The 18,638-nt window shown below is 44.7% G+C and overlaps 1 protein-coding gene across 2 annotated transcripts in view; it reads right to left on the reverse strand.

The window, feature by feature from the left end:
* Nucleotides 1–4,245: 4,245 nt before the first annotated feature.
* Nucleotides 4,246–18,638, reverse strand: part of LOC138480721 (zinc finger protein 729-like) — a 79,418-nt gene continuing 65,025 nt past the window's right edge. The window contains exons 2-3 of one of the 2 annotated variants that reach the window (XM_069612427.1): nt 17,277–17,336; nt 4,246–12,476 (exon numbers count right to left, since the gene is read on the reverse strand). In XM_069612427.1, the coding sequence (XP_069468528.1) occupies nt 8,252–10,897 (2,646 nt within the window). In that variant the 5' untranslated portion in view covers nt 10,898–12,476; nt 17,277–17,336 and the 3' untranslated portion in view covers nt 4,246–8,251. The remainder of the gene's footprint in view (nt 12,477–17,276; nt 17,337–18,638) is intronic. The other variant, XM_069612426.1, reaches the window with a different exon arrangement.

An 18,638-nucleotide genomic window follows, 5' to 3' on the forward strand; every position in this document is an offset into this window, starting at 1 on the left:
TTTTAGGCAAATTGGAGGTAATAATAGTACTTAGAGGCGTGGATTTAGTGTTTATCACTGATTGTATTAAATGAATAATTTCAGGTACTACTTCTGCCAACAAGGCCTGTTTGTTGCTTGCTGACTTCAAATTTTCGCCGTCTGCTTGACTACAGGATTTCTGTAACTGAAAGTTTGTATCTGCTGCTTGTTGAGCATTAGAACTTACATTCATTAAACTTTGCCCTTTTATGGGCGCAAGCAGTGGTATGCTCCTCGCAGTATTTGGGTATAAGATCTCTTTTCCCATTTTTTTCATGAGTTGGTCAATCATTGAATTTCCCTTGATTTTGGCATTTTGTGTTTTAGCACCATTAGTTAGGGAGGCCATTGGAGGTTGACTACTCATGTATGCGTCAACGGCTTTTCTGATTTCTTGCCGATGAAAATTTCTAATACTCATTGGGGAAATCAGATTTCCATTCGTGGGAATTGGCTTATTCGTTGGAATATTGGTTGTATCCGCATTACGCTTGTTAGTGTTGCCTTGAGCTACTGCCTCTTTCACGAGATCGTCCAGGGGGGCATAGGAGGAGTTGCAGTTTCCAGTTCTGTTCTTGTTGCTTTGTTCAATACAATATGTTGGTATTTTTTTGCTATTGCTTGAGCCGTGGAGATAGTATTTTTAGCTGGAAGATTTAATCTTTTAATGAATAATTTAGTCTTTGCATGGCCATTATTCATTATTTTAGAGTCACTTTTCAATTGCCTGGTTTGAGAGGGAGGTGTCATTTTTGAACTGCCCTTAGAATTTTTGGAGAAAATGGTGTAGGCAACTTGTGGGGGCCTCTCACACTCAAGTTGGTTCGAGCTTGGGCCTTTTTGATGAGCGGGGGAGTTGTTGTTAAGACCCGTATTCAGGCATGGGCTGTCGAGATTAGTGTCCGTAATACAAATGATTTTGTCAATTTGCGGAACATTTGGAACAATAGTTTTGCGGGCAGGAGGGGGACCCTCAGCCGCCCCATGGGACAATACTTCATTTTCAGCTCCAACAGAGGCAATAGTTGGTATGGGAGCTTTCTCAAGATTAGGGCAGGATGTACATTTGCACCATAACTTAGGCATGATTTCATTTTGCCATGAGAGAAGTTTTTCAATCTGAACTGCTTGTTTATTTAGTTTGCTATTGAGCGTGTCGAATAACTTCAGTAGCATTGACAATGTTAATTGCATAGTATTTAATGCGATTTCCACCAGATTTGCGCTACTTTGTGTGGCATTCACTAAGGCGCAATAATTTTGGGTACCTGGACGGGGATAGGTCTCTGAGGCGTTGGTACACAAAATGATATATTAGCACTAGAATTCATTATACTACTGCTGGAAAACATATCAAGTGATTTAGATAAATTCTCTGGCAGCAACTGTGGAGAAAAACATGAGTTAGACAGATTTAAGTCAATAATTGCAACATCAGAAATTTTAACTGGAGCAGAGATATCATTTTCTTCCGGTAAGGCTGTGAGAGGTACATTATTCAAAAGACTATTATCTGTAATAATGTCATGCGGTCTGGAGTAATCAACTGGCAATACACGACGGCCGCTTGAAACAATTGGGGAGTTAGGCAACCGTCGATCTGGTAAATTTTCTATCAATTCTGAAGTTTGTGTATCAGCTTCCAAAGGAAGGACCGGTGTTGACCTCGTCGGAATTTTAAAGTTCTTTCTAAACGTTGTCGATAAATTGTCAATGGGCTGCTCTTTACAAAACTTAGGTATATCCGTCAAGTCCTATACATCAGGTTTCTTCAAGTTAGATTTTCGGAAGGACTTTGTGGTAGATGTGTGATTCAGAAAACATTTACAAGTATTAATGGCAGCAGCTCTGATGATGGCTACTTGTTTCTCTGGTATTAAGCCCTCTGGCATGCCAGTTTTTAAACTCATCATGCGGGCTGCAGCACTTCAGAGCACCAAGGAAGTCCCTGAGGGCCCCCGCCGCTGTAGCGCCAAGGCAAAGAGGCAAAGAGGGACTTCTCGGGACTTGCTCGTGCGCACGTGCGGGTGTGCGCAATCAGGTGCTTTAGTAGCCACGTAGAGTGGGCGTGGCTTGCACGTTGTATGCAATTTAAAGCCAAATATAGGCAATGTAGCAGTTTCTGAGTGAAAATACAAAGGAGATTAGAGTCACATAATGTTTACAAAGTAAAAAGGTCTCCTTGTATGTAATTTCAATAAGTGACAAGTACCGTAGCTCAGCTAACACAAGGCTCGTCAACTGCAGAAAGCTCCGGGCAAAGAGAGACTTCTCGGGACTTGCACGGTGCGCGTGCACTGGTGCGAGCGTTCAGGTGCTTTAGTAGCCACGTAGAGGAGTGGGCGTGGCTTTCACATTGTAAGCAATTTAAAGCCAAATATAGGCAATGTAGCAGTTTCGTAGCTCAGCTAACACAAGGCTCGTCAATTGCAGAAAGCTCTGGGCAAAGAGGGACTTCTCGGGACTTGCTCAGTGCACGCTGCAGAACACAGAAACTACTTGCACACGCAGCACACTAACCAGAATGAATCAACGTCTGCTTGAAAACACCATATAGATGCAGCCTGATGATGAATGCACAAAGCGCAAGAACCCCGAAAAATACCCGTGCAAATTCACTAAAAAAGTAATTTTTCTGTTACAATGGATACTTCATAATTGTTACTAGGCTTTCCATCTTATTACTGACAAGACCCGAACAAAATAAATATGCATGCATATTTCTCTCCATAAGCATCTAGACACAAAACACAGGAGAACTTAAAGAAAAGGACCCATTTGTTATCTCAGTCTGCTGTGTCTTTCTAAAAAGCTTGTTGCACACAGCTAAGAGAGCAAATGTTGTGGTTTCAGACTGCTTCCCTACAAGCCTGCAACTTCATCCAAGCAGATAACAATCAGGATGCTCTAGTTTCTGTCAAGTCGCCTACCCTCTGCTCTCCAATAGTGCGCAAATAATATGCACAGAAAGATAAAAGTGGTCATATTTGCAAGATTTGAAAGCATAAAAAGGCCTGGTATGATGCTTAGCTGGAGGCCTATGTATGAGAGGAGTAAATGTTTGTGTGAGGGGTTTCCCCCCAGGCAGTTGGAAAGATGTGGGCCTGGAGGTCGGAGTTGGTGAGTTCCTAATAAGGAACCTATGGAAAAACACACCTGAAGTGTCAAGAAGTGTCCTTTATAAAACTGGTGACAAGTTGGTTTCGGAGAAAGACTCAAGTGTGCAGCTCCGGATCTGGAATAGCAATCAGAGAAGCACAAATAAGCTGCAGTGGGGGGTGCAGAAAGAGAGGACACACTGCCCCTAAAAATAGTCCCATCACCCAGGGCATCCTGCACAGCGGACCGCAGGAGAGAACAAAATAAGTAACGCCCTGATGCTTGGTTTAAACGAAGGCACATCAAACCCAGGGCAAAAGGGAAAAGTGCTGTGCCAGGTGCTGCACTGCTGTCTGGACAGCAGGGCACTGAAGAGTGGCTGCCAGAGATGAGTGCCAAGTACCTGAGGTGCCTTATGTGCTGCATAATATTTGCTGATACGGATATCGGCCTGGAAAGTTGCTGTCCCAGAATGTGCCAGTGAGCCAAGTACTTCACAACATACCTCCCTTCCTTGCCAGACAGTCACACCAAGCACTTCACAACACTCACCTGCTCCATGCCATTTTCCATCACGATCCGCTTTACTTCTCAAATGGAAACTGCACGGAAGAATGATCCAAGTGCTAGAGAGAGAACATGATTCCAGGCTGTATATATTTCCTGGGTGAGCCCTAACCCCTGAGACTTTGCCCCATCACACTGAGCATGTGCAGCAGGGGCCATGTTGAACTGGGCTGCCTTGCTGCAATGAGGGCAACAGTAGCCCAAACTATGTGTTTTTTGTTTAACTGTGGAACTTTGGCACTGTGGCTAGAAAGCCATTTCCCCCCTACCCCCACTCACTGGGGCAGTAAATAGTTTGAATGCGGCTACTACAGAATAGTTTTTTGCTTGACAAAGCCTGATCACATCCAGGACACCCTCATGCTTTCTCACCAGTAAGGTGCTTCAACCTTATCATGAGAGGTTTCTTTATGATGAAACACTTGGTACACCCAGTATATTTTAAGTGATTACGGGTGGTATACGTTGTTTTAATCCAAGCTGTGTCGCACTTCATACAATGAAATTGTGTCTCTTGGCTGTAACAAAAGCTGTCCCTTATACGATTCAGAAAATTGATGTGGTTTCACCAGTGTAGTATTTCTTTATTCCATATTATAACTTTTATTTAAGAGCTAACACAGCTGAATAAACAAAATGAATCCATTTAGAAAGCAAAATAAAATTAATACAATACACATCCTAAATCCTTGCCTAAAATGAAAAAAACCCATACTTAGAAGGATAAACACAGTTCAAAAATAAGTTATGAAAAGCACAAGAGATAGAGGAGAGACACAAATGCAGAGGGACACACCGCAAATCATCAAACGCAGAGTTCATTAAAGGAAAAACAAATACTGTTGCATCTTTGTTTGCACTTTGCATACTGGATTGCTACATTTTTTAATAACTACATTTAGGACTCGATCACTGAATATTGGTTTATGGTCCACGTTCAAATCCTTCAGAATCTGCCTCTTATTTTTTTCAACAGTCAAAGCACAGGAAATCTACAACATATACCCAGGAAGATATGCGTGCGCTTCGGGGCGATACTGGAACATTACACCCATGGGGCACCCAGAACCGCATGGTGTCATGAACCTCGCTCAGAAATGAATCTACTCAAGGGCACCCTCAAAACCTTGTGCTCTCATGAACATCTTTCAGGAATTAATCTAGTGAGGGCTTTTGGAAAACGATGAGAAGCAGGTAGAGTGGCAGAACATGCCCAGCATAGTTAAGAATGTATCAGTCAATAGCCACATATACAGAGGACAGAACCAATACAATCAAATCACACTACCTGTTGCTCACCACTTTATCTGCAGTAATCAGCCTTCTTACTTTCTCAAATCCCTAAACTGATAACAGCCCTATTTCCTCTTCTGCCATAACACAGTGCAGTATTTCTGATGTTGCAATAGAGCAAACATCTGCCAGAAATCTTTGGAACATCCAGAAAATGTATACTGTTCAGCTACGGCAGCATTTTGTTGTAGTGTCAGATCTTCTTTTAGATAACAGCCTAGACAAATGGCCCTCATTACACGGTAGGTGGTAAGGGTTTACCGGTTTACTACGAGGTCCCTTTGCGGGACCCAACCTTAACGGCTGGTGTAGACCAGCTTTTAAAGTTGGGACCCGCAAAGGGACCTTGGTGCTAATTACGGTACCGCAATTTGCGGTACCGTCATTAGCTCCTTCCCCATTCCCATTGAGCCCTATGGGGCAAAAATGGGAATGGGGAAGGGCCATGGAGAAAGGGGGAATTACCGCCCCGCCAACCTTGGAATGGGGTGGTAATTCCCCTTTCCTCCATGGTGGTACCGGTATGGTACCGGCGGCAACCATGGTGTTAATAGCACCATGGTTTACCGCATTCAGTGTAATGACTCTGTAGATTTATATGACACAGGTGTATCAGAGACATTTTTATCAAAAGTCTTTTTTACAATGAGAACATTCACACTGCGTCTTACTTGTATTAATTATCTGATGTACCTATATATTATTCTTGTAATCCTGATCACCATCATAACATTCCAATTCATCCTCACCACTGTGGCCATGATGGTGTTGTATTAGTTACAGTTTTAATTGGAAGTCTTTCTGCACTTTAGAAAACTTAAATGGTTTCACAGAGTGAAGCATTTCTGACGTAACGATAACACACTTTGGCAGTAAGATTTGCCACATTGCACACATATATGTTTTCCAGTTAGTATACGTTCTTTGATGACTGATCAGCTGCCTCTTTGCAATTAAATCCTTGACACACTCGGTACATGTATATCGTTGCTCATCAATGTGGTATTTTAGATGCACTGACAGACCCTCTGAATGACTGAAAGTTTTGCCACACATAAAACACATGTATGGTTTCTCACCAGTGTGAGTTCCCAGGTGTTTTATCAGGTTGTTAATTGTAATGAAAGCCTTGTCACACTCTGTACATTTATAGGCTTTCACGTCAGTGTGAGTGCTCTAATGTTGTAGTAGATGTGGTTTTGTAATTAAAGTATTGTCACACTTAGAGCATTTAAGGGTTTTCATGTCAGTGTGAGCTACCTGATGTAGCATCAGCTGTCTGTTTATACACTTGGTATATTTCTATGGTTCATCGCGAGTGTTAATTATTTGGTGTTACTTCAGACCTTCTTTTGATTTCAAAGTGTTGTTGCACTAGGTACATTTACATGCATTCACTCCAGTGTGTACTACATGATGTAGAATCAAGAGTTCTCTTTGTAATGAAATCCTGGTCACTCTTTGTACATTTATATATGTTATGTTATAGGTACTTGTACCGCGCATCGTCACCAACGGAAGTGGTCCCCAGGTGCTCTGGCGGATCTGAAAGAGGAAGGGCGGATGGTTAGAAAGGTGTAGAGGGAGTAAGAGAGTGAGCGTTGTGGTGACCGGTTGGCAGCTTCAGTTCGGTTTTCACAGTGAGCTGTGCTTGAGTGCAGATTTTGGGTTGTGGGAGTGCCCATGTGTTGTTGGTGCCACTTACATGTTGTTTGTCTGTTGTTGCAGTTTGCTGTGTGGAGAGGTGGTTGTGGGGGTTTCTGTATGAGAAGCGTATGTGTAGAAATTGAGGTTTTTTTTAGTAGGGGGTTATATATATTTTTATTTCTTCTTTGTCCTCCTTCTCCCCCCCCTCATAGGGCCTCCTTGTTATTCACTGGTCCTGACCTACCTGCATTTCCTCTATGGTACGGCGGTATGCGCTGAAGGGATGCCCTTCCACGCCCTCATAGGAAGATAGTGTAACATATGATGCCCGGTGGTGGGTTTTCTTTCAGGGATTGTCGTTTTCAGTTGTTCATATGCTTCCTGGTGATTTCATTCTTGTTCAGGAGCAAAGAACCAAGTTTTGAGTAATTTTTTGAATTGAAGGTGATCTCCTTTGTTGCGTATCTTTTTTGGTAGCTCATGCCAGGTTTTTGGTGCTAAGTGGGCGAAGGATGATCCTCTGAATTTTCTTTTGTTGTATGGTTTTGGTTCGAGGCAGATGTTGCTTGATCTGTTTGGTCTTGTGGGGTGGTAGACATTCATTTTCTTTTTTATGACCTCCTTGCCGTGGTTTGCTCTTTGCGTTATGCACATTGCTTTGAACTGTATTTGCTGTTTTATTGGTAGCCAGTGTAGCATTTTCAGCGCTGGTGTAATGTGTTCTCTTGGTGGTATTTTCAGCAAGAGTCTGGATGCTGTGTTTTGAAAGCGTTGTAGTCTTTTTAGTAGTCGTTCCGGCATTCCTAGGCATAGGCTGTTGGCGTAGTCTACTCTGGACATGAGCGCATTGATGGTGAGCGTTTTGTGGGCGAAAGAGAGGTATGGTAGGATTCTTTTAATTGCGCTCAGAAGTTAAGAAACATTTCTTGATTATGGCATTTACTTGTAGCTTGAGCGTTAGTTCGCTGTCCATCAAGACTCCCAGGTTCTTTACTATCGTCGATGGGGCAGGTGGTGTACGAAGTTCTGTTGGCCATGGGATGTAGTGGTTGTTCTCTCTGCTTTTGGATATGGTCATTTTTTCAGTTGTTCTGGGTTGAGTTTGAGGTTGTTTGAGGTCATCCAGGCGTAGGGTTCTTGGAGGCAGATCTCCAATGCCGTGTTTCCTTCTTGTGTGTTTTATAATTTGTAGACTATTTGTGTGTCGTCCGCATATATAGTCTCGCGGCAGTGTGTACCGCCTGATATAGCATCAGCTTTCCTTTTATATGTCTGATCGCATTCTGTACATTTATGTGGTTTTACTCCAGTGTGTACTGCCTGATGTTGCATCATGTGTGTCTTTGTATTAAAAGCCTTGTCACACTCTGTACATATATATGGTTTCTCACCAGTGTGAATTCTCTAATGGCTGATAAGACCTGCATTTGTAACAAAAGCCTTGTCACACTCTGTACATACATAGGGTTTCACACCAGTGTGTGCTTTCTGATGTAGCTTCAGTTGACTCATTGTAATGAAAACCTTGTCACACTGAGTATTTATATGGTTTCACTCCAGTGTGTACTGCCAGATGGTGATTACTTGTATCTTTCTAGTGAAAGCCTTGTCACACTTTGTACCTTTATATTGTTTCACTCCCTGCAGTGTGCCCTGCCTGATGGAGTATTAAAAGTGTCTTTCTAGTAAAAGCTTTGTCACACTCTGCACATTTATATGGTTTCACTCCAGTGTGTACTGCCTGATGGAGTTTCAGGCGTCCATTTGTAGGGAAATCCTTGTTGCACGCAGTACATATAAATGGTTTCATACCAGTGTGTACTGCCTGATGTAGCATCAGCTCTCTCTTTGTAATGAAAGTCTTCTCACACTCTGTGCATTTAAATGGTTTCAAGCCTGTGTGGACTGCCTGATGTAGCATCAGCTCGCGCTTTCTAATGAAAGCCTTAGCACACTCTGTACATTTAAATGGTTTCACGCCAGTGTGTACTGCTTCATGTCGCATCAGGTCTCCCTTTGCAATGAAAGCCTTGACACACTCTGTACATTTATACGGTTTCACTCCAGTGTGTACTGCCTGGTGGTGCTTCAGGCATACCTTTGTACTGAAAGCCTTATCACACTCAGTACATTTAAATGGTTTAATGCCAGTGTGTACTGCCTGATGTAGCATCAGCTGACTCTTTGTAAGGAAAGCCTTGTCACACTCTGTACATTTATATGGTTTCACTCCAGTGTGTACTGCCTGATGTAGCATCAGCACTCTCTTTGTAATGAAAGCCTTGTCACACTCTGTACATTCAAATGGTTTTAATCCAGTGTGTACTGCCCAATGCTGCATTAAGCTTGTCTTTCTAGTGAAAGCCTTGTCACACTCAGTACATTTATATGGTTTAATTCCAGTGTGTACTGCCTGATGTAGCATCAGCTCTCTCTTTGTAATGAAAGACTTGTCACACATTGTACATTTATATGGTTTCACCCTAGTGTGTACTGCCTGATGTTGCATCAGGTATTTCTTTCTAGAGAAATCCTTGTCACACTCTGTACATTTATATGATTTAATTCCAGTGTGTACTGCCCAATGCTGCATTAGGCTTCTCTTTCTAGTGAAAGCCTTGTCACACTCAGTACATTTATATGGTTTCATTCCAGTGTGTATTGCCTCATGTAGCTTTAGCTCGCTCTTTGTAATGAAAGACTTGTCACACAGTGTACATTTATATGGTTTCACTCCTGTGTGTACTGCCCGATGGTGCATTAGGCTTGTCTTTTTAATGAAATCCTTGTCACACTCTGTACATTTATAAGGTTTCATTCCAGTGTGTACTGCGTGATGTAGAATTAGGTCTCTCCTTGTAATGAAAGCCTTGTCACACATTGTACATTTATATGGTTCTACTTCAGTATGTACTGCCCGATGGTGCATTAGGCTTGTCTTCTTAATGAAAGCCTTGTCACACTCTGTACATTTATATGGTTTCACTCCAGTGTGTACTGCCTGATGCAGCATTAGCTCTCTCTTTGTAATGAAAGCCTTGTCACACTCTGTACATTCATATGGTCTCATTCCAGTGTGTACTGCCTGATGGTGCATTAGGCTTGGCTTTGTAGTGAAAGCCTTGTCACACTCTGTACATTTATATGGTTTCATTCCAGTGTGTACGGTTCGATGCTGCATTAGGACTATCTTTGTAATGAACGTCTTTTCACACTGGGTACATTTAAATGGTTTCATGCCAGTGTGTACTGCCTGGTGTAGCTTCAGCTGTTGCTTTGTAATGAAAGCCTTGGCACACTCGGTACATTCATATGGTTTCACTCCAGTGTGTACTGCCCAATGGTGCATTAGGCTTATCTTTCGAGTGAAAGCCTTTTCACACTCAGTGCATTTATATGGTTTAACTCCAGTGTGTACTGCCTGATGTAGTATCAGCTGACTCTTCGTAATGAAAGCCTTGTCACACTCTGTACATTTATATGGTTTCACACCAGTATGTACTGCCTGATGGCGCTTCAAGCTTCCCTTTAAAATGAAAGCCATGTCACACTCTGTACATTTATATGGTTTCACACCAGTGTGTACTGCCTGATGGAGCTTCAAGCGTACCTTTAACATAAAAGCCTTGTCACAATCAGTACATTTAAATGGTTCTACGCCAATGTGTACTGCCTGATGTTTCATCAGATCTCTCTTTGTAATGAAAGCCTTGTCACACTCTGTACATTCATATGGTTTCACTCCAGTGTGTACTGCCTGATGCAGCATCAGGTATGTCATTCTAGTGAAAGCCTTGTCACACTCTGTACATTTATATGGTTTCACGCCAGTGTGTACTGCCTGATGCTGCATTAGGATTGTCTTTCTAGTGAAAGCCTTGCCACACTCTGTACATTTATATGGTTTCACTCCAGTGTGTACTGCCTGATGGAGCTTCAGACGTCCCTTTGTAGAGAAATTCCTGTCACACGCAGTACATTTAAAAGGTTTAACGCCAGTGTGTACTGCCTGATGTAGCATCAGATCTCTGTTTCTAATGAAAGCCTTGCAACACTCTGTACATTTAAATGGTTTGACGCCAGTGTGAATTGCCTGATGTAACATCAAATCTCTCTTTGTAATGAAAGCCTTGTCACACTCTGTACATTTAAATGGTTTCACGCCAGTGTGTACTGCATGATGTAGCTTCAGGTGTACCTTTCTAATGAAAGCCTTGTCACACACTGTACATTTGTATGGTCTCTCGCACGTTTGCATTCTGCGATTCATGATAAGCTGTTTATTTGTAATGAATGTCTTTTCACACCCCACAGCTTTAAAGGGTCTTCCGCCAGTATGAGCGTTCTAATGTACATTAGCTGTGAATTTGTAAGGGAAGTATTGCCGCACTGAGTGAATGTATAGTGTTTCACACTAATGTGTGTTGGCTGATGTAGCCTCAGCTTTCTATTTGAAAAGAAAGTCTTGTCGCACTCTGTCCATTTGTACGGTTTTTCAACAGCTCAATCACGTTTTAAAATAAAACCCTTGATGCCTCCAGTACACTTGCATGGGTTCTCCCAGGTGTCACTTCTATGGTGTTGCGTTGGAGCAATTTTTTATCTCAGTGGGATTACCTTGCTTTTTCCTGCGCTATTAAATCTTTATCATTTGCTGTAGTGCATTTAAGTTCTCTATGTGTGCGGTTTCCTGCGTGTTACAAAATCCTTTGCCACATTCAGAACATGTAGACAGTCTACACCATTGAGTGGACATTCAGCTTGATAAGCTATCTCAATCTAACAACATCCTTCCACAACTGGAGTTCATATATTCTCTTCTTGGGGTATTAATTATAATGTGTTATTCATATATATTATTTCACTAAAACACTGGGCATAGAACACTTATATACATAATTAACATTACCCATGTGAAGTTAGTTTTGACTTAATGCTGAGAGACTGAGTTGGCCTTGCCTGGATTCTAACCTGTGTCCTGAAGCATGCACACATGTCAACAGTGTATAACCTGTGGAGCCATCTTATTAGCCAATAGCTCCTAAATACATTTTTGAAAGTTGTATTCACTTTCTCTTTACAAAAGATACTTTCATATAGTCGGTACTCATATACAGCCGCTCAACAGGCTAGTGCAGCACTAGGGCATAACAGTAAAGACTTGAATGTACATTATTAAGATGGCAGGTCATGCCAGCACAACACTCTGCATGATCACATACTTCCCTTTTAGCCTTCCTAAGTGCAGCTCAGTGTCTTCAGATGCTACTCTGGGAGGTGCTGCTGTGCCGTTGTCAACATTTACAAAGAACTTCAGCAACCACGTCAGCCAGGGCGAGAGAACGTTGTGGATAGCTAGTTATGCTGGGCACAGGGTACGATTGGCTTCAACTTGCCAACATTTGGGGATGAGTTTCTACAAGGTTTTCCACCATGCAAAGTTCTGTCAGATAGGCTTGTGAATCCTTATGTGGTCATTTCTACATTTACAAGTCCTCTTCTGTGGCTTTTACACTCCTTGGTAGTTCTTTGGCCTTTGGATTGCATCCACAGAAATTCAGCATATGCAGGTGGTATATCTCACTGTTAGGGTTAACTGTGCAGATCTTAAAATTGTCATTCCCTATGGTGGTAAATGAGTTCCTATTCATTAGACAGTTAACATGTTCCACTGTGTACAAAAGGTTATTTGACTCCTAAGATTTTCTGACAACAATATGCTTTCCAAAAGGTGGATAATTGGGAATTATTCTCTGCAGTTTGAAACATTAGGCATCATGGGAAAATGTTCAGATCTATTCCTACAAAGGACTCCATTCAAAAATGTTCCATTACTGTGGTTAGGCTTCCTGTTGGATTGAAAAGAAGAGTCATGGAATTAGTGTTTTATGAGCAAGAAATACAATGCATAATTATTACGTGGAAAACCATAAATGCATATTTAGCTTCTAGGTAATGTTATACAATTAAAATATAGGATGACATCGACCACAAGGCTCATTAGTAGCAACAAGGCTCCTCTCCTCGCCATAAAAGCGATTACATGGCAACAGCACAAGCACATATTACATGCAATCTCTCATAACCTTGTTGCTGTGGGAGAATTATGTTAGGTTAAGCGACAAGGATTTTATACTGAGTCAAATCACTACCATATTGGTCTTATAGATCTTGGCTTGTCTGGAGATTGGTTTCTTGTGCCCAGGCCTTGGGCAACCAGGACTAGGTCCACAGAGGAAAAGGGTCTCATAACCTGAGCAGAACCCAGTATCTTTCAGGGCCATACAGAGTTCAGAAAGGATTGGTGTTTTATATTGTACAGGCAAGAGAGGGAGTGGCTAATCCCAATACTAAAAACATCAAACAAAGAAAAGTCTGAGGAGTTATTACAGCAACTCCTAAAGATATGGGGTTCATGATAGATCAGTGTAGCAGAACTATAAATAGTAACTAGAGAAACAATACCACAGTAAAACAGTTCCATCTCAACTACAAAATAATAAAAACGAACAAGATTGACAGAACTGCAAACATGAAATAATTCATGATATGATATGGCATTTATAATGCGCCTATACACAAGTGTTTCAAGGCGTGACGAGGCAAATGAGGAGGAATAAATGTGAAGACCGAAAACGATCCTACTAGGCCAGGTATCATTCAGATCGTGCAAGTGCATAGGGAGGGGGAAAGGGAAAAGTGTGTGGGGAAAGGAGAGGTGAAAGTGCAGTACATGGGATAGTAGAATAAATAAGATAAATAAAACCGGCCACTGGTGGCAAGTGCAAGGTAAGTGCAGACATAAGTGCCAGTAGGGGTCTGTAGGGATACAGAAAACAGTCCCAAGGTGCAGGGGTTGCCAGGGAGGCAGAGCAGGTGGGCAACTTGCAGGGCCTGGGCCTGAGAATCAGAAAGGGTGGCCAGGTGCCAGTGCCGTTTCTGCCAAGAAATTAGCAGGGGAGAGCGGGAGAGAAAGCAGAGGCAAAGAGGAAGGTTTTGAGGTGCTTCCGAAACCGGAGATGGTTCTCCTCAAGTTTCAGGGAGACAGGAAGGCTATTGCAGAGGGAGGCCCATGCCGAAGAGAAAGATCTACCACCAACTTGTTGCTTGGAGAAGCGACTGACCCTGAGGGAGTTGGATGCGGATGAGCGAAGAGCTCGAGAAGGAAGATATTTAGGAAGAGAGAGTTGAAGGTATTGCGGCCCCAGGCCCCAGAAGGCCTTGTGGACAATGCAGAGGGTTTTGAACTTAATCCTCGTAGCCACTGGGAGCCAGTGAAGAGATTTCAGTCCTGGAGAGATACGATCCCTGGGCTTGATGCCAAGTACAAGTCTCGCAGTCCTGTTCTGGATAAGTTGCAGAGGGCGGAGAGTAGAGGCAGGCAGATTTAGATAGAGGCTGTTACAATAGTCCAGCCTAGAGAGAACCAGGGCTCTGGAGACAGTGAGCTTCTGGGGGAAAGAGAGGAAAGGAAGGATACCTCTGAGGAGAGAAGGAGAGTGTGGAGTCGGAGATGACTCCGAGGTTTTTTGCCTTGTAGGTGGGAGCGGGAAGAGGGCCAAGTGAAGCAGGCCAGAGAGCTGCAGGGAAGGAGGAAGCGGGTATGAGTAGAATCTCAGTCTTACTGGCATTAAGGCAGAGGTCATTGGCGGCACACCACTCATGGATGGCAGAGACAGTCAGAGATGAGGGAAGGAGAGGAGGGGGCCGAGGGTAGCCTGAAAATGAGCTGGGTTTCATCCGCATAGCACTGAAAGTTGGGGCAAAGTGCAGCGATGCGGTGGGCAAGGAGTGCCAGGTATTGGTTGAACAGCCAGGGAGAGATGTTAGACCCTTGGGGGACACCACAGGTGAAGAAAAAGATATCGGAGAGGAAGGACCCAAGTTGGACCTGGGAGGGTCAGTCGGAGAGGAAAGAAGTCAGCCATGCCAGAGCCTGACCAGTGATACCCAGGTTATCACGGAGACGGTGGAACAGGATGGCATGGTTGACAGTGTCAAAGGCAGAAGAGAGATCAAGCAAGATGAGGACGCACGGGGTGTTGGAGTCAAAGTTGGAGAACTGGTCTTCACGGATGTTCAGGAGAGCAGTTTCCATGCTTCTGGCTGCTCTGAAGCCAGACTGATGGCCATGAAGACAACCAACAGATTCAGTGTGGTGATTAAGCTGGGAGATGGCCAGTTTCTCCAGGAGCTTGCCCAGAAAGGGAGTGATGGAGATTGGGCGATAGTTAGCCGGGTAGGACGGGTCAGCAGAGGGTTTCTTAAGAAGAGGGTGCACAAGGGAGTGCTTCAGGGGGGATGGGAAGACTCCAGTGGCGAAGGAGTGATTGCAGAAATCAGCCAGGGCAGGAGCCAGGCAGTCGATGTGGTCCTTGATAGTTTTGGAGGGACAAGGGTGAACTTGTTTCGACGAGACTGTCATAGATCGGACTTGTCTAGAAACCTTGTCTGCAGAGAAAAGGGGAAAGGCAGAGAAGGAGGGAGTGGCTGTAGAAGGGTCAGAGGAAGAGCAGGAAATAGAGGGAAGGAGGCGATAGGAGGAGAGTGAGGACAGGATGTCCTGAGTTTTAGAAATGAAGTCCGGAAGCCAGTGCCGTGCAAAGGGCATGGGAAGGGACAGTAGAGGTAGAGACTGAGGCAGGATTGGCCAGTTCCTTGCAGATTTTAAAGAGTTCAGCCGAGTTGTTAGATGCTGCAGAGACGCAGGCTTGGATATGAGCTCTCTTCTTGGTGAGGACGGAGAGCCGGTATTGCCTTTGCAGCAGGCGGTAGGCCAGTTTGTCAGCGGATGAACATGAAGCACGCCATTTCCTCTCAGCCACCCTGCACCTGCGTTTTAGGGTGACGAGGTCTGAGTCATACCAGGAGTTACACTTGGCTTTGGTCTTCAGGCGGATTCTCATGACAGGGGCAAGGATATCAAGGGTATCAGATATAGAAAAATGGAGCGTGGGGAGGGCTGTGTCAGGGTGGGAGTCAGTCAATGGGGGGGTGAGGTGGTGAGAAGGTGGCAGCAAAAGCCTCAACTGACACGCGCTTCATGGGTCGGATCACCGAGAAGGTGGGTGGCAGTGATGGAGGTGGCTTGGCCTGAGTGGTAGGGAGGGTGAGGTGGGAGGATAGGAGAAAGTTATCACTCCACCAGGAGAGAGGAGTGGAGAGAGGGACAGAGAGGGGAAGGTCTGATGAGATCAGAACATCAAGAGTGTGCCCTGCAGAGTGAGTAGGGCCAGAGGGGAGAATAGTGAGTGAGAGTCGCAGAGGTCGCGAAAGAGTCCAGAGGGAGGACAGGAGGCATCCAGGTGGATGTTGAAGTCTCCCAGAAAGAGGAATTGAGTGGTAGAGGCCAGGAGTGAGGAGGAGAGGTCCGCCCACTCAGAGAGGAAGGACGAAATATGACCAGGTGGCTGATTAATAATAGCCAGAGTAAGGGAGTGGCTAGGGGAGAGAGAGAGAGAGCCTACAGACGACGCATTCAAACAAGGAGTAGGCCTGCGTAGGAGTAACAGTGGCAGGGATCCACTCGGGGAAGATCAGCGCTACACCACCACCCGAGCTGTTGGACCTGGGCACAGAGAGGATCTTGGAGCCGTCACGAAGGATAGTGTCAAAGCTAGTGACAGAGCCGGCAGTGAAACATGTCTCGGTGAGACCGAGGACATCAAGGTCAAGTTCTTCCAGAAGGCAGAAGATTTCAGAGGCGTGTTTGACAGCAGAGTGAGAGTTTAGAGTGGCAATATGGAGAAGGTTGCCACCCTTGAAGGACTTCCGGGGAGGGGTACATGTCATAGGTACGCCCTTTGGAGGTGCAGCGGAAGCCCGAGAGGGGGCAGAGAGGGAAGGAGGAGGCAAGGTAGCCAAGGAGGAGGCAGAAGGGGGAGGCGTGGTAGTCAGGGAAAGGCAGGAGGGGACAGCAGGAGAAGAAAGGAAGTTGATGAGGCGCAGGACACGTCTATCAAAGAGATGAAGGTTGGCCTGAGGGCCTTGGACCAAGACGGTCCCATTAGAGTAGACATTAATGATGACCTTAGAGGAATGGATGGAGGCCAGGAGGGCGTTCCAACGGGTGGCACCATTAATGGGTGAAGAGGAGAGAGCACAGAGACCGTATGAGGAGTCCATAGGTCTGGTGAAGGAACGACAAAGAGGATGTTGGTGAGTTTCCTTGGAGAAGGCACTGGTGTAGGTGTCGGCAATAGGGAGGTCTGGGTTGGAGACCAGGATGTCCTTTTTAAACTTCTTCCTACCAGACTTAGTGAGGAGAGCAGGATAGTCAATAGAGAAGCAGTTTGAAAAGATAGGGGAGACAGAGAGCACCATAGAGTAGGTGGGAGAGGAGGGGGGGGGGACCCAAGGGTAGACAGACAACACAACGAGAGGCAAGTGAGTAGAGCTATGTGACAAGACGACGGCACTCAGGATGAGAGCTCAGAAAATCCACATTCTAAGACAGGAGAGAAGACACACCTAAGTTTGAGAATCCTAAAGGGGGAGAAAAGGCCTAGGTTTCACAATGCAATTTTAGTGGTACTAATACAAGCACATTTAAAACAATATGTAACTGATACACAATATCAGGAGGAGACATCAGTTGATAGCCACTAGGGAGGTGGGCAGAACTATACGCATACAGGCCTCACACTCACCCTCTGCTTGTAAATCCAAACAGATCCCAATGTTCTCTCTCCACTGCCAGAGCTGGAGTACTTCAGAGAAAAAGAGAAATTGGGTGGTAAGGCTAGTACACTGGCACAGGGTAAACAGATGGCTCTTTTGAGCAATGATTAACTTGTTCAAGACAAGAACAAGCCAATTGTTCAATCACAGGCACTGGCGGGAGAAGGGGTTCGGGTAGTGGCGCTAGGTCTGGGGGCAGGGGGGGCTGTCTCTCTCGTATCTGTAACACTTTTTAGTGCCATTGATTGTCCACTGTGCTAATAAAATACTTGCTCTGCCTCAGACTTGAAGTGGTTTCTTTGCCATTGATGACATGTGGTGTCAGACATGGGATTAATGTAGACATCAATGTAGGGGTTACATCAACTGCAAACTACCACCAAAAACCTGAGTCGTAGGAATGGTGGTCTATACTCCGAGCAGGTCATCATACCATGGCGATGGTCCCCATGGGAAAGCGCTAATGAGGTGATGCATGCACATATCTACTGCATCTCAGCTAACGAGAACGTGATGGTGGAGACAGATCTCCAAGTGCACCTACCCAGCGTCTGCATTGGGTAATTTCTCCCTGCACACCAAAACCATACAAGACTACTATACGAACGATTCACTGTGATAGGTCACCCAAACCACCCCAGTAATAACCAGGTCCTCATGGTAGAACAATCTCCCAAACCATTCAGCTCCAGAAAGAATAGAGGACATGTCTCTGGAAACTAATGGCCACCACCAGGGAGAAGTCAGCCCTGGGCCAGAGCTTAAGACTCTGAAGGTTTCCCAGAAGGCTTGAAGGCAGATATAAAAACCTGGGAGGAGGGTGAGAAGGAACTGGTGTACCCACTGGACGTCGCAGCTGAGACCCAGGAAAACCTGGTACGAGGGGGCTAAATTGGCAGCTATGGAGCAGAGAGAGAGTCAGGTGCCCGTACCAGACATAAAGAAGAACTAGAGACCACACCTCTAAAATCCAGGACCCAATGGACAGATGTGTGAGGGGGATAAGGTTGAAGCAGGAAGGTCACACTTGAAGAGAACAAAAGAGGAAACCCTGAGAGACCGAGATTTTGCAAACAGAGGAACTCTTAAATTGAACCTGTACCACCAGCGAATAATCACTGCAGAGGAAAACCAGAGGCAGAGACCAGGCCACTTTCCCTGCAGTTGTGATTTTCTCTGAGAATGGTGAAGGTCCCTCAGAGGAGGACATAGAACAACTGCTAGCTATCCTATTACAGCAACATCCAGAAGAAAAAGTTACTTACCCCTGGTAACGTTCTTTCATCTGGATGTTCCTCCCACGTATTCCTCATCTTTGATATTCGATATCC

The sequence above is a fragment of the Ambystoma mexicanum genome, chromosome 5p (assembly GCF_040938575.1).
Source record: "Ambystoma mexicanum isolate Mex_15411 chromosome 5p, UKY_AmexF1_1, whole genome shotgun sequence".
NCBI classification, from domain to species: Eukaryota; Metazoa; Chordata; class Amphibia; order Caudata; family Ambystomatidae; genus Ambystoma; species Ambystoma mexicanum.